Here is a 21847-nt window from a genome sequence, read left to right as displayed (position 1 = left end):
TTTTAGATGAAGAGACTGAGGCTCAGAGAAGGAAAGGGACTTTCCTGAGCTCACCTCTGGAAGTCTGTGGCAGGGCCACACTAATTCAGCTTGTAGCACCTCCAAAAAGGCCATCTCTAAAGCCCTCAGTTTTTCAGCTTGGGGAGCCATTAGAGGGTTTTAAGCATGAGGGTGATGTGGCTGAATTAGCATTTTAGGTAAATCATTCTGGTTGATGTGTAGAGGAGGATCTAGGTGAGCCAGTGAAGGGACAATTAGAGTAATAGAGGTGGAAGACCTAAATTAGAGCAGTTATGGGAGTGTTTTTTTTGGGGGGGAGATAGGTTCTAGAAATAATAAGGAGATAAACTGTCAGAATTTGGTGGCTGGTTAGGTGGGGAGAGGGAGACATTAAGGGCGACGCTGAGAAATGTGGCGTGGGTGACCAGGTAGATATTGCTGCCATGTGCTGCAGAAAGAGCTAGTTGGATGGGGTTAGAGGGTGTTGAAGACTTCTATTCCAGTGGTTGTGAGATGTTCAGTGTAGATATCCAATAAGCATTTGGCTTCATGGGCAGAGGTGCAGGCTAGAGACCAAAATCAGGAAGATAACTGCATATAGATGGAAATTAAAGCACAAGAATGGAATAAATGACCCAGAGATAACCTGTAGAGGGAATAAAAATGATGGGCCAAGGAATCCAACTCTGGTGTCCCAAGAGCTAACCACCTAAAACTTACCTTTCCTTTGAGGTTCCCCTCAAATAGCACCTACTTCAGTTAGACTCACCAATAAGAAAAAGAGAAAGAGGAATCAAAATAAATAAAATCAGAAATGAAAGAGAACTTATAACTGATACCATAGAAATACAAAGGTTCATAATAAGAAACAACTACAAATATATGCCAACAAATTGGACAAATTAGAAAAAAATGCGTGAATTTCAAGAAATGCACAATCTTCCAAGACTAAATCATGATGAAATAGAAAATATGAATAGGGGGTACTTGGGTGGCTCAGTTGGTTGAGTGTCCGACTCTTGATTTCAGCTCAGATCGTGATCTCAGGGTTGTGGGATTGAGCCCTACATCAGGCTCCACACACAGCTGGGAGTCTGCTCAAGATTCTTTCTCTCCCACTCCCTCTGCTCTTCCCCACCACATTCTCTCTCTCTCTCTCTCTTTCAAATAAATAAATACATCTTTTTTTTAAAAAAAAAAAGGAAAGAAAATCTGAACAGACTGTTTCCTAGTAAGGAGGTTGAATCTGTAGTCAAAAACCTTCCAACAAACAAAAGCCCAGGACCAGATGGTTTCACTGGTGAATTCTACCAAACATTTAAATAAGATTTAATGCCTAACCTTTTCAAATTCTTCCAAAAAAATTGAAGAGGAAGGAATGCTTCCAAACTCATTTTATGAGGCCAGCATTACCCTGATACCAAAACCAGACAAGGACACTACAAAAAAAGAAAATTACAGGCAAATATCCTTGATGAACATAGATGCAAAAATCCTCAACAAAATCTTAGAAAACTGAATTCAACAATACATTAAAAGGATCACACACTATAATTAAGTGGGACTTATTCCAGGGATACAAGGATGGTTCAACATCTGTGAATCAATTAACATGACAAAGGACAAAGGAACCAAGAACATACGATAATGAAAGGACTGTCTCTTCAATAAATGGTGCTGGGAAAGCTGGACAGCTACATGCAAAAAAATGAAACTAGACCACTATCTTACATCATACATAAAAATTAACTCAAAATGGGTTAAAGACTTCAATATAAGACCTAAAATTATAAAATTTCTAGAAGAAAACATAGGCAATAAGCTCCTTGACATTGGTCTTAGCAATATCTTTGTGGATCTGACTCCAAAGGCAAGGGAAACAAAAGCAAAAATAATCAAACGGGACTATAACAATCTAAAAAGCTTCTACACAGCAAAGGAAACCATCATCAAAATGAAAAAGCAACCTACAGAATGGAAGCAGATATTTGCAAATCATATCTGATAAGGGGCTAATATCCAAAATATATATAAAAAGCTCAGCTCATACAACTCCACAATAAAAAACAAAACAAAGAACCCAATTAAAAAATGGGTAGAAGATCTGGATAGACAACTTCCAAAGACATACAGATGGCCAAAATGCATATGAAAAGATGTTCAACATCACTTACCATCAGGAAATGCAAATCAAAACTACAATGAGATACTACCTCACACCAGTCAAAATGGCTAAAATCAACAATACAAGAAACAATATAGGGACACCTCAGTGGCTCAATGGTTAAGTGCATCTGCCTTCAGCTCAGGGTGTGGACCTGGAGTACTGGGATCAAGTCCTACATCGGGTCCCCTGCATGAAGCCTGGCTTCTCCCTCTGCCTATGTCTCCACCTCTCTCTTTCTGTGTCTCTCATGAATAAATAAATAAAATCTTTTTTTTTAAAAAGAAACAATAATGTGTTGGCAAGGATGTGGAGAAAAAGGAACTCTGGTGCACTGTTGGTGAGAATGCAAACTGGTGCAGCCACTGTGGAAAGCAGTATAGAGGTTCCTCAAAAAGTTAAAAATAGAACTCTCATATGATCCAATCACAATACTGGGTATTTTCCCCAAAAATACAAAACACTAATTCAAAGGAATACATGCACCCTTTGTTTATAGCATTATTTACAATAGCCAAGATATGGAAGCAGCCCAAGTATCCATTGACTGATGAATAAAGAAGATGTGGTAAAATATTATTCAGCCATGAAAAAGAATGAAATCCTGCCATTTGTAGTGATATGGGTGGAGCCAGAGAGTATAATAAGAAAAATAAGTCAGAGAAAGACAAATACTGTATTATTTCACTCATATGTGGAATTTAAGAAACAAGACAAATGAGCAAAGGGAAAAAGAGAGAAAGAAACCAAGAAACTGACTCTTAATTATAGAGAACAAACTGATGGTTATCAGAGGGGAGGGGGACAGGATGGGTTAAATAGGTGTTGGGATTAAGGAGAACATTTATCATGATAAGCACCACGTGATATATGGAACTGTTGGAGCACTACACATCTGAAACTAATATAACACTATGTTAACTGGGATTTTTAAAAATGTAAAAAAAAAAAAAAGAAATAATTAGTGTTGGAGAGAATGTGGAGAAAAGGAAACCCTTGTATACTGTTGATGGAGAATGTAAATTGGTGCAGCCACTATGGAAAAACAGTATGGAGAGTCCTCCAAAAACTAAGAATAGATCTATCATATGATCCAGCTATTCCACTTCTGGATATTTATCCAAAGAATATGAAAACACTCATTTGAAGAGATATATGAACCCCTATGTTCACTGCTAAGATAAACAACCTAAGTGTCCATCAATGGATAAATGGATAAAGAGGATGTGGTGTGTGTGTGCTTTCTTCTTTATGACTGAACACTATATATATATATATATATATATATATATACATATATATATATAATGGAATACTATTCAAAGAAGAAATCTTGCCATTTGTGCCAACATGGATGGACCTTGAGGGTATCATGTAAAGTAAAATAAGTCAGATGGAGAAAGACAAATACCATATGATTTCACTCCTACGTGGAATCTAAAATGAAACAAATGAACAAACCAAACAATACAAAAACAAATGCATAGATATGGAGAACAGACTGATGGTTACCAGAGGAGAAGGGAGTTAGGAGGTTGTCAAATAGGTAAAGGGGGTCAACTGTATGGTGATGGGTGGTAATTAGAGTTGTCATGGTGACCACTTTGTAGTGTATACAGATTTTGAATTATGCTGTACACTTGAAACTAACATAATGTTATATACCAATTTTACCTCAATACAAAAGTCTACATATAGAAAAAGAACCAGAAAAATGTGAGAAAAACTCATGAGAAAAGGCAATCAACTGAGCTGACCCCAGATGTTGAGATTAGCAGACAAAGGTTTTAAAAGCAGCTATTATAGCTATGCTGAAGGTCATAAAAAGAAGTATGCTTATATTAAATGAGAAGACAGAAAATGTCAGAAGATAAATACTATAATGAAGAACAAAATGGAAATTTTAATTTTAGAACTGAAGCATGTGATATCCAAAATAAAAATTTACTGAGTAGGTTTAACAACAGAATCGACATGACAGAAGAGTCAGAAAAAAATGAAGATAGATGAATAAAAGTTATGCATTCTGAAGAACAGAGAGAGAAAAAAATTTAAAGAAAAAAACAGAGCCAATGGGACATTGTGAAAGCATCCAAAATGTATATAGCTAGAGTCCTGGAAGGAAAGTAGAGGGGATGAACCAGAAAAAAAAATTTATTTGAAAAAAAAAAAAAAAAGAATGGAAGTAAATTTCCCAAATTTTACGAGGGACATAAAATCACAGATTCAAGAATCCCAGTAAACCCCAAGCAAGATGAACACAAAGAAAATCATACCTACCACATTACAGCCAAACTGCTAAAAATCAAAGGTCAAGATAAATTCTGAAAGCAGCTAGAGGGAAATGACATTCAGAAGTACCACAACTCAATACACATAAAATATAATAAAGTCTTGGGATGCTTGGGTAGTGCAGTGGTTGAGTGTCTGCCTTTGGCTCAGGGCATGATCCCGGGGTCTGGGATCGAGTCCCACATCAGGCTCCTTGCGGGTAGCCTGCTTCTCCCTCTGCCTGTGTCTCTGTCAATCTCTCTCTCTCTCTCTCTCTCTCTCTCTCTGTCTCTCTCTCTCTGTATCTCATGAATAAATAAATAAAATCTCTTTTAAAAAATAAAGTTTCAAAGACAGGGAGCAAGATCTTCACAGCAATGAAAGAACACAACCAAGAATTCTATATGCAGCAAAAGTCAAGAATGAAGATGAAATAAAGGTTAAGGCTTTTATTTTAGATAAAAGATAACAAACAGAACTAATCATCAGCAAATCTGCATTACAAGAAATGCTGAAAGACATTCTTCAGGCTGAAGGGAAATTATACCAGATGACAACTGGATTAATAGAAGAAATGAAGAGCATTGGAAATCGTAAATGTAAAAAAATGATTTTCCCTCTTAATTTCTTTAAAACACATATGATTGTTTAAAGCAAGAACGGTAACATTGTATTATGGAGTGTATAATGTCAGTAAGAGGTAATATATATGACAATTATAAAAATTGCGAGAGGGTAGACATATACAGCAGCGAGTTTTCCATGTTTGACATCATGTGGTACAATATTATCTAAGTACATTGTGAAAACTTATGAAGGTAAAGAGGTATAGCTAAAGTAAATAAATAAATAAAAGTCTATAATATATCCAAATAATCCAAGAGAAGGCAGAAAAGGAAGAACACGGCAGCAAACAGAAGGGGGGAAATAGAAAACAAATAGTAAAAAAAAAAACCCTTAATCTAAACTTATTAATAATTCTGTTTAATGCTGTTATGAGCTCAGTTGGTTCCCAGCCACCTCCAGACTCATATGATGAAATCCTAACCCTTGTACCTCAAAAATGTGACTGTATTTGGTGAAAGGGCCTTTGAAGAGATCCTTAACTTAAAATGAGGCTGGGAAGGTAAGCTCTAATCCAATCTAACTGTTAACCTTTGAGGAGTGGAAATTTGGACACTCAGAGATACCAGGGGCGTGTGCACAAAGAGGAAAGACCATGTGAGGAGGCAGCAATATCATGACCATCTATAAGCCAAGGAGAGAGTCCTCAGGAGAAACCAAAACTGCCAACATCTTGGTCTTGGACTTCCAGACTTCAGAACAGTGAAGAAATAAATTTCTGTTGTTTAAGCCACCCAATCTCTGATATTTTGTTATGACAGCCCAGGCACACTAGTAACAAGGGCTAAGGGTCTAAACACTTGAAGTAAAAGGCAGATATGTACAGTTGAATGTCAGAATGGGTTAAAAGAGCAAGACACTACTTTATGCTTGCTGGGAAAGATGTATTTTAACTATAAAGATAGAGACAGACTGGAAGTAAATAGGTGGAAAAGGACATATACTCTGAAAACAGTAAGTTTAAGAAGGCTGCAATGGCTGTATTAGTATCAAATAAAATAGCCTTTGAGTCAAAGAGTATTATCAGAGATGAGGAGAGACATTTCATAATAAAGAGAGGATTAATTTATCAGGAAGACATGATATTCATAAATGTCTATGTGCCTAACAACAGAATTTCAAAATAAGCATGGTGAAAATTGGCAGAATTAAAGAGACAAACTAGAGCTGGAAATTTTTAACAAACCATACTCAGCAGAAGATAAAATAGCTAAACAAAACTTAGTAAAGCCAAATAATGTTATCAACCACCTTAACATAAATAATATTTCCCCAAAAGAAGAATGCACATTTTTTTCAAGTATATATGGTACATTCGGCAAGATAGATTGTATGATGAGCCATAAACCATGTCTAAATAAATCTCACAGAAATGAAATCATACAGTGGATGGATTTTCTTAGACCACAATGTAATTAAATAAGAAGTCAATAACAATAAGATAGCCAAAGAACCACAAAATATTTGGAAATTAAGCAACACATAGCTAAATAACATAAGGGTCAAAGAAGAAATCATAAAGGAAATTAAAAGATATTTTGAAGTGCATGACAATAAAAATAGAATATATTAAAATTTGTGGGAAGCAGGTAAAGCAGTATTTAAAGAAAAGGTATAATCGTAAATGTTTATACTAGAGAAGGAAAATGGTTGGGGTACTTGGATGGTTAAGTAGATTAAGCAAGCCTCTGACTCTTGGTTTCAGCTCAGTCATGATCTAGAGGTCCTGAGATCCAGCCCTGCATCAGGTTCCATGCTCAGCACAGAGTCTGCTTCAGATTCTCTCTCCCACTCCCTCCCCCTCTGTCCCTCTCCCCACTCACTCATGTGCACATGTGTGTTCTCTAAATAAATAAATAAATAAAAATAAATAAATAAATAAATAAAATCTTTTTTAAAAAGAAAAGAAAAATGGTTTAAAATTAATAACCAAGTTTCCACATTAAGAAGGTAGAAAAAGGTGGGCAAAGTAAACCCTAAATAAGTATAAGTTAAAAAGTAATAAAGAGAAGATAAGGGTCAATGAAAGAGAATAATAAAACAATGGAGAAAATTAGCAAAGCAAAAAGAACAACAAAAATTTAAAATGCCCTGGCTAGATTAATCATGAAAATAAAGACAGCACAAATTAGCAATATCAAGAATAAAAGAGGGGGTTATCACTACAGATCCTATAGCATTAAAAGGACAATAATGAAATACCATGGACATTTTTTGTATATTTTTTTTATTGGAGTTCAATTTGCCAACATAGAGTATAACGCCCAGTGCTCATCCTGTCAAATGCTATTTTTATGCAATCAAAATTGACAACTTGGATAAAACAAACAAATATTTTGAAGATAACCTACTGAAATGCACACGAAGCAGAAATTACACATTTCATATCTATTAAAGAAATTGAATTTGTCATCAAACACATTCTCACGAAGAAAACTCCAGGGTCAAGTGGTTTCACTGGTGTATTCTAGCGGACATTTAGGAAAGAAATAACAATCTAACACAAATATTTTCAGAAAAGAGAGGAGGAGAGGACTTGTCTTGACTTGTTTGATGAGGCCAGCATAACCCTAATACCTATGTTTCCTTCTAAAAGCTTTGTGGTTTTAGCTTGTATGTTTAGTTCTGTGAAACATCTCAAATTAAATTTTTGTGTGTGATATAGGTATAAGTTGGGAATATCTTCATGACTTATAGGTAAGCAAAGATTTCTTAGCTCACAGAAGTAAAAACCATACTATCTATTTTTTACATCAAAATTAAATACTTCTGCTCATCAAATGACATCATTAAGATCTGTACAGTTGAATTCCAAACAATGTATGTAGATACTCTAACCCAAAGGAGAGAGAAAATAACTCCGCACTTCTTAAGTGTGGGCTAATCATAGTGACTTCCTTCCAAAGAGGACAGTATGGAAACAGGGAAAGAAAGAACAACTTTATAGTGGAGAAACCTAGCAAACACTACCTGATCCAGGGATCGAGGTCAACATCGATAGTAATAAGTCATGTTGTTATGATGTAATGAAAATGGCACCCTACCTCCGTGGTCTTACATAAACCCATAAACCCAGTCTAATCATGAAAAGAAAAAAACAAAACAAAACGCGAGACAAATCCCAATAGGGGTCATCCTACAAAATACCTGACCAGTACTTCTTAAAACTATTGAGAATAAGAAAAGTAAGAAACTGTCATATCCAAGAGGAGCCTAAAGAGACAGGATAATTAAATGTCATATGATTCATAACAGAAAAAGGACATTAGGAAAAGGACAAAAGGAAATATTAATGAAGTATAGATTTTAGTTAATAATAATGTATCAATCTAGGTGTATTAATTGGCACAAATGTACCAACTAATGTAAGGTATTAATAGAGGAAACTGGGTAAGAGGATATAAGAATTCTCTACACTATCTTCTCAATTTTCCTATAAATCTAAAACTGTCTCTAAATAATAAAGTCTTTCTTTACAAAAAAAGACATCATTAAGAAAATGTAGAAATGAATCATTGATTAGGAGAAGTACTTGCAAAATATATAACTGACAAAGGACTGGTATCCAGGATATTTAAAAGAACAACTCCTAAAAGTCAGTAGTAAAAAGACAACTCAATAAAAATAGAGACAATATTTATACAGATACTTCATTAAAGAAGTGACCAATAGGCCTGGGAAAAGATGTTCATCATCATTAGTCACTAGGGAAATGCAAATCTAAACCACAATAAGATATCATTACACCCACTTGAATGGCTATAATTAAAAATAATAAAAACACCAAACGTGGCAAGGATATGGAGCAAGTAGAATTTTAAACATTGTTGATGCGAATATTAAATAGTGCAACCATTTTGGAAAATGGTCTAGTCCAAAGTTTCTTATAAACCTAAACATATATCTACCCTATGATCAGGCAATTACATGCCTAGGTATTCACCAAAGAGAAATGAAAATATATGACCACAAAAAGTTTTATGAGAGAATATTCAAACAGCTTCATCCGCAAAAGCCAAGACCTATTAACAGCCCAGGTGTCCATCAGTAGGAGAATGGACAAATTGCGGTAAAGTCATACAATGGAAAAAAACAACAACAACAACAACTCTGCAATAAAAAAATAAATGACACAGCAACATGGCTGAATTTCAAAATCATGTTGAAGGAAAGAAGATATTTTAAGAAGTACATACTATATGAATCCATTTATATGAAATTCTAGGACAGGCCAATCTAGTCACTGATGGGAAAGAATCAGAGCATTGGTTGCCTATGGAAAGTGGGAGCAGGGATCAACTGGGAAAGAGCACAAGGGAACTTGCCAGAATGATGGTGATGTTCTAATTCTTGATAGAGGGTTGGTTACATGGTTGTATGTATTTTTCCAAACTTGTCAGATGAAACACTTCTGATTTATGCATTTCATTATATGCAAATTTCATCTCAGAATAGCAAAAAGAATTCTAAACACATATTAATGGTATTCACACGGAATATGACTTTGAAATGCATCGACAATAAGATGGATTGATAGACTAATAGAATAAAATGTTTGTAGAATCTAGGAGGTATAGATGAGTGCTGACTGCAAAAGTCTTTCAGCTTTTCTGTATGTTGGTAAATTTTCATGACACATTTTTCAAAAATAAAAGCCAACCCACAGTTTGGAAGAACATATCGAAGGAATGAAGGAGTAGCGTCCCAGAATATGTGAAGGCAATGAGAAAAAGATCAATGAGAAAAAGGCGAATGACTCACTATAAAAAAAAAAAGTAGCAAAGCAGTTTAACAGGAATATTACAATAGAGGATGCTCAAATGACCAATAAACACATGAAAGATGCTATGGTGGGTGCTGTGATGTCCCAGCAGACTTCATGAGTGACTCCCGTGACTCTGTGGGGGCTGCTAGCAGACAGGCCTCTGTTTTAAGTCCAGTGTGGGGTTCTCAGCCCCATTCAAATGCTGCGAAGGGTTCCAGAGAAGTGCTTCAAAAACCACTCCCTCACCTCCCCACCAACCAAGTGCAGGTCCTTGGATAAGTCACTTAAACTCCTTACAGCTCTGCTTCCTCATCTGGAAAACAGCGAGTGTCCTTCCTGCCTCCCTAAAGTGGTGGGAGGGTAAACACCACATTGAAAGCTCTATTTGGCCTGGAGAGTGCTATCTATACTGAAGTCAGGCTCAGTCAAGAACAGCAAATGGCAGAACAGGGACACCAGCCCAGGACCCTGCCATCCTCCCCAGCGCCGTTGTCTTCAGAGCAGAGCTCAGATGGAATGCCAGCTACTTAGAGAAGCTGTTGTGATGATCACACCTAAAGTAGCTCACTCTGCTTTCTTACTGATGGAGATTATATCATCAACAAAAACTGTCACCAGCTCCTCACAACCCCCGTTAATCACTGTGAGGGACAACAAGTGAAAAGTTGTAGCTAATGAGGGAACTATAACTCAGACAGTTTTATTGATGGGTGATTCTAGAATGGTTCAATATGCACATATGCAAGTGACTTGATATACACAAAGCTCCTGACCATATGAAGGCACCTCTATTACCCTACTAGTTAGGGTATGAGCTCCTCATATTGGGCAGTTCTGTTCTGACCAGGGTTGGGAGAGTCCACTCCAGGAACAGCCCACTGTGCTTATGACACTCATTAACCCTGAGAGTAACAACAATCAGCACAGCCGCATTGGTGCCATCTCTGAGTGTGGGACATGGTGCCATGATCACACTGACCCAACATTTCATCTCTGGCCTAGTCCAGGACTGTGCTGGTTATGTACATGTACTGTGTAGGAAGCAATCCTCAAAAAATATCCCTGAGAGGAGGTCTTACCATTCTCACTCAATGAACAAGGAAATGGAAGCTTGGGGAAGGTAAAGGGAGTTGTTCAAGGTCACAGAGTCAGCCAGTGGTAGAGCCAGGACTTGCATTTGCATGCCCTTCATGGTTCTTTCTCGAGAGTATGAGCCAGGGCTCCTTCCACCCGGTGCAGCATACATGAACACATTCTAGGGAAGGCCAAACAACACAAACTTGGTCTCAGAGCTTATGACGAAAAGGGCCCAAATGCTACCCACTCACTCATCAACCCATCTTTAGGTAAACTCGATACACAGTGTTCTCCTGCCCTTTCCAGGGCCGCCAGCAGGAAGCATGGAAAAGAAGCCTGTCGAAGCCTTCCTTAGGACCATGCACATGTCTAGCAGTTTGATTAGTTATTTGTGGAGCCTGTTCTAGTCTTAACAGAGAGCAGCAGGAAGCATTCACTCATTAACAGGATCTCCACTCAGGAGTGATCGCCTAATGCCAGCCAGCCCAGTCCAAGGAAAGCTATTCTGAAGCCAGGAAGGCCACCTGCCTGGGACAATGGCCTGGGAGCTGGTGTCCCGACATGCTGAGTGTGAAGCAGAATATCAGATGACTCTTTCTTTTGTTACAAACCCCATTCCCACTCCACACAAGCTGAAGCCACAAGGATCCTCAAATTGATCAGAGCTTTTGAGAATGGCTAGTGCATGGCACAGACGAAAGGTCCAACAGAGGACTCTCCCAGCAAAGTAAAGGAGGGAGAGCCAGTGGGCAAAGTTTAACTCCTTTACCCTCTTCCTCTGCCTTCCTGATTCCCACTTCTCCCTGTTGCTCTCCCAGCTAGTGGAATCTTCTCCTGAGGGACCAGGCAACAGTCCGTACTGGGGATTGGCACACGCAGGGGAAGTCCATATTACCCAGAAACCTGGCACCAGCTTCGAGGTGGGCAGAGGCCAATGGTTTTTGGAGGCAAGGGCTGACAATGACAAGCTTCTCATGGGGAACTGCCCTCAAGACAGTTAACTTCCATGGTGGTTCAAGAACGGTAGGATTGTCCCAGGTCCCTGATGGAGGGAGGGAGAGAGATCCTAGAATTAAAGATGTCACAACTAGGGAGAAGCCCCTGGAGATGATCTAGTTTTTGGCTAGATAGAGGCCTGCAGCTCAGTCACAGAAAGAGATAGTCAAAAGTCACCCAACAGAGTTAGGAGTCTCTCATGGTTTGTCTCTCTAATTTTTCACCACTCAGTTCCACTCCTTTCCCTAATAATCCCTCTCACTATTTCTTAAATGCCACATATGAGTGAAACCATATGGTGATTGTCCTTCTCCGATTGACTTACTTCACTCAGCATAATACCTTCCAGTTCCATCCACGTTGAAGCAAATGGTGGGTATTTGTCGTTTCTAATGGCCGAGTAATATTCCATTGTATACATAAACCACATCTTCTTTATTCATTCATCTTTCGATGGACACCGAGGCTCCTTCCACAGTTTGGCTATTGTGGACATTGCTGCTATGAACCTTGGGGTGCAGGTGTCCCAGTGTTTCACTACATCAGTATCTTTGGGGTAAAGGGTTGCAGAAGTGGAGAAGGGCGAGGGGATGGGGTGACTGGGTGATGGGCGCTAAGGAGGGCACTTGATGGGATGAGCACTGGGTGTATTTATTTATTTATTTATTTATTTATTTATTTTAATTTATGATAGTCACACAAAGAGAGAGAGAGAGAGAGAGAGAGAGAGAGAGAGAGAGAGCAGAGACACAGGCAGAGGGAGAAGGAGGCTCCATGCACCGGGAGCCCAACGTGGGATTCGATCCCGGGTCTCCAGGATCGTGCCCTGGGCCAAAGACAGGCACTAAACCGCTGCGCCACCCAGGGATCCCAGCACTGGGTATTATACTATATGTTAGCAAACTGAATTTAAATAAACATTTTTTTAAGTCACCCAAGAATCTAGGGACCGAGCCTGACTCAGACCTCACGCCTCTTGATCTTGGGTGATCCTACACCCTGTCCAGTCCTCTGACGTCCTTCAGTCTGGCCAAGCTGACTCCAGCAATGCCAGAGCTGACAAGAGCCCCAATGAGCAGCACTGACACCCTCCCCTGGAAGCTGCGGGCTGGGTGTGGGGCTGGAAGACGAGCAGAGCTGTTTCCCAGCGAGGCCTCAGGTTCCACTCGGGCTTCAGGCCCTCCCCCTGACCTTGCAGGCACCTCAGGAAATCCCATTCTGGCCACTATCTGCTTCCTCCCAGCATCCGGGCCCCTCAGCTCTGACAGGCTTTCCACCAGCCCATCCCCCAGTTGCTGTATGCTTGAGCCAAAGCTGGTTCTGGGTCCCCAGCGCCCTGGCTAGCAACCAGAGTTGCTTCCCAGATTCTTCCCTGGGGTTCTGAAGAGAGAGCTGGGTCACTGCCATCCTGCTGTAGCCAATTCCTCCTCGGTAGGGCCCACGCCTACAGCTTCTCAGCTTGTGAGATGAGCACTGAGGAAAGCAAGAATTTTAGAGACTAGAGGGCCAGGATGCCAGTGCCCACCACCCCCTTACCCACTGTGTGACCTAGGGCAGGCTGCAAAAGGTCTGCTTCCTGTGGGGCTGAGACAACTCAATGAGACAATGCACATAAATGCCCTTGCACTATGACTGGTACCCACAAGGGACCTATAGATGCCAGTGTTCCTCCCATGGAGAGGGCTTCTTAACTAGGGGTCCCAGGTGGGCTTCAAAGTGCCAGGAAGCCTCCCAGATTGTCTACATCATGTGGACATGAATGTTGTTCTGGATTGAAGCTCCATGGCTTTAAAAGAGGTTCCATGGGTCCAGGTCGAAAATGGCGTCGGCGGCGGCTGTGTTCCGGCTCTCTGGGCTGCTAGGTCGGTCCGGGGCACAGCTGGGGCGGTCCATGTCGAGCGGCGCCCACGGCCAGGAGGGCTCAGCTCGCATGTGGAAGGCCCTCACCTACTTCGTAGCGCTCCCTGGCGTGGGAGTGAGCATGCTGAACGTCTTCCTGAAGTCGCATCACGGAGAGCACGAGAGACCTGAGTTCATCGCCTACCCCCGTCTCCGCATCAGGTCCAAGCCTTTTCCCTGGGGAGATGGTAATCATACTCTATTCCATAACTCTCACGTGAATCGACTTCCAACCGGCTATGAAGATGAATAAACAGAACCTGGACCACCACCCAGTGGGGACCACAGGACTGGTTTGGACCATGACTCTGCACACGGACCAGAAAAGTATATGGGACCTTAAGCTCACCTTCCTTACTTTGATGACCAGTATACTGATCCTCCATCCTTTTGCTTATGGCAGGAGATGGCTTAAATAAATAACTTAGATTGGTCCATGAAAAAAAAAAAAGAGGTTCCATGACCCACCAAAGGTTAAGAACCTCTGATTTAGAGGGTTCCCTCCCAACAGCGAAGTGTGTAGAACCTAGTCAAGAATCAGCAACTCCAGGGATCCCTGGGTGGCTCAGCAGTTTAGTGCCTGCCTTTGGCCCAGGGTGTGATCCTGGAGTCCCAGGATCGAGTCCCACATCGGGCTCCCTGCATGGAGCCTGCTTCTCCCTCTGCCTGTGTCTCTGCCTCTCTCTGTGTGTGTCTCTCATGAATAAATAAATAAAATCTTTAAAAAAAACGAATCAGCAACTCTTTTCATGGGGTACCCTGCACTGAGCCAGCCCAATAGGACATGGGGCTCTGAGATATAAGAACCCAGCTATTCAGGGGGCTCCTGGGCTGGACCCCAGAGACCCGGACATGGCAACACCTGACACTGCAGTGCAGAATGACCCATAGGTCCACTGACTGTGGAGACTAGAGGAAGGAACAGTTGGGGTGGGGAGGGGGTGCAGCAAGGGCAAGAGAGGGTCGAGGCATAGCAGACTGTACCCTGAAAGGGAAGCTGGCTCCCCAAAGGTCAGAGCAGCAAGGGCAGAGGTGCAGAGGACACCGGCCAGAGCAGCATAGGATGTTTTGAGAGGTGGTCTAATACAATGGTTAAAGCCATGGGCTCTGAAGCTAACCGCCTACATTTGAATCCCGGCTCTGCTCACCACCAACTCAGCAGTGGCCTGGGTAAGGTACTGCATTGCTCCAAGCCTGCTTTCTTACTTCTGAAACAGAGGTAATTACGGTGTCTATCTAGAGGTTTGCTGTGAGGATTAAAAAAGTGAATACAGGTTAAGGCCCTCAGAACAGGACCTGAGACTTGGCAAGTGCTCTGGAGGTGCTTGCTGCTAGTACTCCTACCCAGTCCAGCGAGGCTAGGGAGGAGCAGGGCTCATGGGGGAATGCAGAGAGGGAGTGAAGCTGCACCAGCAAGCTGGGCCAGATCAGCCAGGCTGCATCTGGGGTCAAATCTGTTCATCCGAGGGTGCCACTGACTGTCTCTGAAGAGACAGTTGACGTGAGCTGATGGGTGTTGTATGAAGGTCATATGAATAATAAGATGGTTGGCGCAGGCCAGTCAGCCAGCCAGCGAGCCAGTCTTTCATTCACTACATTCTTACTCCGGCCCGGCCCATAATAAACTGAAAAGAAGAGTTTCGGGGAACTAGATGCCTCAAATACCACATGTGGGGTGGATTCTGTGCCCTGGAGCTACTTGCACTTTAACCACTTCCCCTAGTAACGCAGCACCCCTCTGTACTGGGAGGCTGGGGCCTGGGTAGGCACAGGTGCGTGGAACCCCACATGAATCCAGCCACGGTCAACAAAGCTCATCCTATGAACACCATGGTCTCATAGGCAGAAGGAGTCTGTGGGAGGCAGATAATAGCCACCAAAGATGTCCGCATCAGCATCCCCAGAACCTGTGCAACTGTTACCTTATACAGAAAAAGGAACTTTGCAGATGTGATTAAGTTAAAGATTTGGGGTTGGGGAGATTATTCTGGATTATCTGGGTGAAGACAATATAATCACAAGGGTCCTAGTAAATGAAAGAGGGAGGCAGATGAGTGGTTCAGGTCATGATGGAAGCAGAGTCAGAGAGAGAGGAGTGGGGGCTTTGAAACTGAACAGTCTACATCACTGGCCTTGAGGATGGAGGAAGGGGCCATGAGCTGAGGAATGCAGGTGCTTCTAGAAGCTGGAGAAGGCAAGGAAGTACTCTCCCCAGAGCTTTCTGAAGGAACGAAGCCCTGCCACACCTTGATTTTAGCCCAGCAAGACTCCTTTTGGACTTCTGGCCTCTGAAACTATCAGATCGTAAATGTGTGTTGTTTTAAGCCACTAAGCTGGTGGTACTTTGTTATGGTAGCAGCAGGAAACAAATACAGAGTCTGAGGTTAAAAAAAAAAAAAGGAAAAGGAAAGCCATGTATAAAAATGTATTTTAGAAGCAGCACCAAACCAGGTGAAAGAAAACCTTGGGGAAGTTAAAACTTATTTAGCAAGTGCTTTGGGGGAACCTGGATACGAACACAAAGGGAAATCCACCGAAATCTTTACCTCTCCTTGAATCATCCAATTTGTTCCAGATGGGTTACAGAATAAGGTATTTGGGGAGAAACTAGACGGGAGAACAGGATGGTGAAGAGTCTTAAAATCATGCCATAAAAAGAATGAGCGGTAAGCCTGGGAAAAAGAAGATTGTATGTGGGGAGGTCCATGGTTGCTGCCTCCACCCACATCCAGAGCCGTCACGGGAAGAGCGCACGGAAGACAGGAAGGCCCAAGCTTGGTGAGTAGACATTTCAGAGAGAAATTCCAGCTCAGAGTAAGGAAAACATTACAAACAATTGGCATTGTCTGAGCCTGGAACAGGCTGCCTTAGGAAGCAGGGGGAAGCACGTTCTTAGAGGTGTTCCAGTAGAGACCTAATTCTGGAGTGGGGGCTCCCGCACCTGGGGAGAGGTTTAGAACTGAGAGGCCCCTTCCAGATTCTGGGTCGTGTCAGACACCTTTTGGGCTTTGTGAGGACTGAGTCCATCAGTGCTCACCTCTATCTGGACTTGACATAAAGAAAGAAAGTGGGACTGATTCCTGGTTTGGGGACCAATTCCTCTCAGCTTCCTGGTGCAGGCATCACCAAGAACACTCAGAAGCCACGAAGCCTGAAGTGAGTCCATGGATCTCACCCCTCAAACAATTCCTCAGCACCCCTGGGAATTAAGAGTAAAGGTTCCCAGATGTGCCCAGATGGGCTGTGGCACCATGATAAATGGGTTAGTGTCTGCCCCCACTGCATATGAGGAAACTGAGGCGGGAGGTTCAAGAATATTCCAGAGTCAAGAGGAGGACATGAGGTTGCTCAGACTATGACTTACCCCAGCTTGCTAAACAGCCCACAAAATCATGCCACACGAGAGTAAAAGGGGCCTGGGGGGAGCCACCCCTTCCCCTCTCTTTGTGTAGGAGGAGGCTAAGGCTCTCACTGGGCTTACAGCATGGCCTCTCTCCTGCTAGGCCTTCTTCCCCAACTTTCAATCCGCCCTGATTTATCTCCTCAAAAGAACCCAACCTTAAATACCAGACAAACCCTGGCTCCCTTCTGAAAGATGCATGCATAACCTAATTGAGCTCTGGAACTCATGGAAATCTGATTCCCCTTACCCATTGGCTGCATACCTTCCCACCCTTCTCTAGACGCCCCCCCCCCCCCCGGTTTCTTCTGGCCTGGAAATTGCTTCCAAACCCCATTCCCCAGGAAGGCCAGTGGGGAAGAACACGGTAAGCCAGCTGCTTGGATTTAAGGCCGTCTGACATTGAAGATCTGTGAGGTATAATTTTTCCCTTCTTCGAGCAAACACAATTTACAGTCCCAGCAATGACACCTTGCTGGCTGACAGTCCACATAGTTCATTGACAGTTTGTGGAGCATCCCTTCTTAGAAAAACCTTCCCTCCAGCCCCAGTGAGGTTCAAGATCAAGTGAATAGCAGGCTGAAGGTGAGGCCTGGCTTCAGTTCTCTTCTCCTAAATGGCCTGGAAGAGGCAGGAGCAAGTAAAGTGTTGGAGACCTGGCTTTTGTGGCCTTTTCTAGGTCAATGAGCCCTGGGAGGTCACCCAGGATGACCAATGGCAGGACGCTACTGCATCTAATTCACAGAAGGGGGCACTGAGGCTCAGAGACATTGAGTAACTTGCCTGGGATCTCTCAACTAGGAAATGTGGTAGTCTGGGGCCCATCCTCCCAACCACTTCTGCTGTACTGCCCCTGCCACCACCTCTTGAAGGACCAACTTGGCTGTTGCAAACTGCTTTACCAAAGACTGTGGTGTTGCAGGAAGCCCAGGTAAGAGTCCCAGGGCTGCAAGGCCCCAGATCCCAGATCCACTCTGGGCCCTGCTCACCTGGGAGTCAGCAGAGCTGGCCACACACACACACACACACACACACACACACACACACACACAAGGCTGGCTAGGTAGCCATGGCGGGGGGCTTATACCATTTCATAAATTTTGCTTTTTAAATATGGTAAAAGGATGCAGTAAGCACACAATACCAGAGCAAAGAAGAAAAAGAAGGTTGGGAGTTAATTTTATGGATTAGTATAAGAGGTTTGAAATGATAGAAAATGCCTTTCAAAGCACGCACAGTATCACAGCAACAAAAGATGAAGGAGAGCAAAACAGAAGGACAACAGTGGGTTATGGTTTCTCCTTTACATCTTTGGGGGCGAGCCATCGCTGAGAAGAGAGAACGCATGATTTGTCTGCTAACACTCGAAATGCCAACATAATTTAATATCGAAATGAGCCTATTCTAACTCACTCATAGTGTGTGCCTTAACAGAAAAGACTTTTTTTACTGTTACCATAAACATTTGCTTTCTTTTATTCATTCACCTATTCATAAGTCATCCAATAAACACGTGCCAAGCTCCTACTGCCCTCCAGGCCCTGGCTGGGCCCTGGAAGGAGGAGGGACAAATACCGATGTGCATCAGACTTAGGACCTGACCTTAAGCCTTGTGGTCTAGTGAAGGAGACAAGGCAGGGACCTAAATAATCGAGTGGATTGTGGTCATGATGCCCCCACAAACCATGGGGCAGTAGGCTGGAGGTTCTGAGGAGGGACAGAGGACTTGCAGCTAGAAAAGGAATTTAGGAGGCCTGCCCAGACCCTGGCTTCTCACGATGACCAGGAAAAGGATCTAAGCCTGCCTGGCAATACGGGCCGGAAAGAGTCCTGCTTGCCAGGCCCAGCTTGGCAGCCAGCAAAATGTGCAGCCTGGGGCAAGTCCCTGCTTCCCTCTGGGCCTGTTTTCTCAAGTGTGAGCTAAGAACTTTGGACCTCACAAACCCGACAGGCACTTTCAGGGTGAGGAGCCTGAGCTGAGGCCCAGGCGTCTGCCCTTCCAATCCCTCAGCCTCTCAGCCATCCTTTTATTTCCAACCGCACAGCAGCCCCCATTAGCTCAATCTCTGAGTGGGAGCTATGGAGCCTGGGAAAGGGTTGAAATTAGTAGGTGGCCGGACTATCTTCGGCTGCCCTCAAGTCTTGAGAACATCAATCGAAGACCCTCATTCCCCATATGTCCCCATGCAAGAGCGACACCAATGCCAGCAATGTCAAAAATGTCCATCAAACAAGCAAATATCCCTCTCTCCCGCCACTGCCCCATACCCTTTATCTGGTAGATACACAACAAAGTGCAGCAGAAGGGAAAAAATACAGCTAAGTGAACTGAGAGGTAGATTTACTGGAATGCACGAGCCCTCTTGAGCAGCTTAGCAGGCAGATGGTTGTGCCCCTCACGATGGCCTCTGAGCATGGGGCTAGAGGCCTCTGAGTGCAGAGGGCTGCGGGCCCAGAAAGAGCTGATTTCACCATCTACCACTCTCATGGACACTTCCGAAAGGTTGGTGGTATCGACACCCATCTCCACACTGAGCTCGACCCTCAAATGCCTCTGAGGAGCCCTGTACATCAAGACTCCTGAAGGCTCACTCCCTGCATTCATTTCCTAGTGCTGCCCTACAAAATGCCACAAACTGGATGGCTTATGGCAACAGAAATGTAATTCTTCTCTCACACTGTGGAGGCCAAAAGTTCAAAATCAAGGTGTCAGCAGGGCCCCACTCCTTCCAAAGGCTCTGGGTTCGCTCCTAGTTTCTGGTGACTGTTGACAATCCATAGCGTTCCCTGGCTTGTAGGCACATTGCTCCAATTTTTGCCTCTGTTTTCACATGGCCTTCTCCTGTGTGTGTCTTCTCCTCTTCTGTCTCTCATGACACTTGCTATTGGATGTAGGGCCCATCCCAAATCCAGGATGATCTCACCTCGAGATCCTTAATGACACCTGCAAAGACCCTTTTCCCAAATAAGATCACAGTCACAGGTTCTGAGTGGACATATCTCTGGGGGGCGGCCCACTCAGTGCACGATACCTCCTTCAAAGCCAGTTTGTTAGCCACTTTGGCAGCACTCAGGCAAACAGAGATTCTGGCCTGGGCAGTCAGTGTTCTCATCTGTTGGACAAAAGCTTTCTGAAAGACTCAGCTCCCAAGACTTCTTCTAATTAAGCATGAATTCTGGAACCAGGTTCCTTGGGTTTGCATCCTGGCTCTGTCACTTCCTAGCTGCTGTGTGACCATAGGCAAATCGCTTCAGCTCTCTGTGACTCAGTTTCCTCATCTGCAGAATAGGGATGACAGCAGCTCCTACCTCGCAGGAGGAGTAATGCTCTGAAAGTGTTTGCTCTTGCTCTCAGTACCCTGTCGTGATTGCGACTGAGGCAACCTCGTATCATCCAGAGGCAGTATCAGAACTGGAGCACATCAGAGCTGGAAGCAACCCTAGAAGCTACTGATTCCCCAAAAGCCTCAGTCAACAGAAGAATGGAGGCTGCCAGGGTGCGTTAGGCATTTGCATGGATGCCTCTGATGCAGATGTCAAGAGAATGAGACTGCTTTCAGGCAAAGGAACCAGAATTTACACCATCAAGGAAATGTCTTCCTCAGTCATCCCCTCGAGAGGCTTTCCACGTTTTCTCACACTGTTGCTTAAACCTCGGGGGGGCTGTGGAGGCGGCCCTTAAGAGACGGTTTATGAATCACATCAGCTGTTGTAGCCAGATCCAGCCTTTCCTGGTTTAACCATCCACCATCTCTCCACATTCTCTAAGAAAGCCTTTCGGGTGGCTGACAGTCCAACTCACCCTCAAATGGGAAGGAGCTACTCCAGAGATGGCTGGCCAGCTCTGAAGGCCGACCCCCGAAGGCAAGGTCCACAAACACTACAGATACTGAGCGCTCACTTAAAACCCCACATGGGGGTGGGGGGCTGATGACAGTGAGCCTGCTGCCACTTCCCAGTACTGTCACATCCCTTACTTCATCGTGCCCTCCATAACCCTGTGGCTAGATGCTCAACCATCCCTCTGCTAATGAAGTAAACTGAGGATCAGAGAGGCTGACCAGCTTTCCCGAGGTCACACAACTAGTCCATGGCAAGGGGGAGAGGTGAACTTACACTTCTGGTCTCCAAATTCATCAACCTTTCTGCCATCCCTGCATGAGCACAAATGAGTCCCGTTACCTTAGAGGCCTCCCTTACACGTTTAAAATAATTTTCTGGTTGTCTACTTTGTCCTCATTCCCAGTCTGAACTGGGGGGAAATCGGAATCGGTCTGCTGTGTGCTCCCGGCTGAGCCTGATGCTTTGCTTTGCACCCAGCAACTGTGCGTGCAAATACGAAGAGATGCCAGCCCAGTCTGGCACCACTGGCCTTTCAGGTTTCCTAGCTTTTATGGTCCTAGGCTTCCCTCTGCCCATCTGTAAAACGGGCGGATTGATAACAGAAGAGACAGGGTTGGCCTCAGAGGGATATTCTGAACCCTGGACTTTCCTAAGATTAGCAATCAGAGGGGTGCTCCGGTGGGGGTAACAGGGGCAGCTTTGAGCCCTCCGACCAGTAACAGCTGGGGCCCAGGAAGGAGGCGGCACTCAGTCCTGGCAACTCCGTGAACCGGGCTTGGATGGGTCACCAGCAGGAGATGCTAGAGAG

The 21847-nt window shown here is 43.5% G+C and overlaps 1 protein-coding gene across 1 annotated transcript; it reads left to right on the top strand.

Moving 5' to 3' along the window:
* Window positions 1-13694: 13694 nt before the first annotated feature.
* On the top strand, window positions 13695-14247 carry LOC129517494 (cytochrome c oxidase subunit 6A1, mitochondrial-like). Its single transcript, XM_055337353.1, has one exon. It carries the CDS (start codon window positions 13717-13719, stop codon window positions 14047-14049), a length of 333 nt encoding a protein of 110 aa, XP_055193328.1. The 5' UTR covers window positions 13695-13716; the 3' UTR covers window positions 14050-14247.
* Window positions 14248-21847: the final 7600 nt, after the last annotated feature.

This window comes from Nyctereutes procyonoides, unplaced genomic scaffold (assembly GCF_905146905.1).
Source record: "Nyctereutes procyonoides isolate TBG_1078 unplaced genomic scaffold, NYPRO_anot_genome, whole genome shotgun sequence".
Classification (NCBI taxonomy): Eukaryota; Metazoa; Chordata; class Mammalia; order Carnivora; family Canidae; genus Nyctereutes; species Nyctereutes procyonoides.
This window is presented reverse-complemented; position numbering and strand designations above follow the sequence as displayed.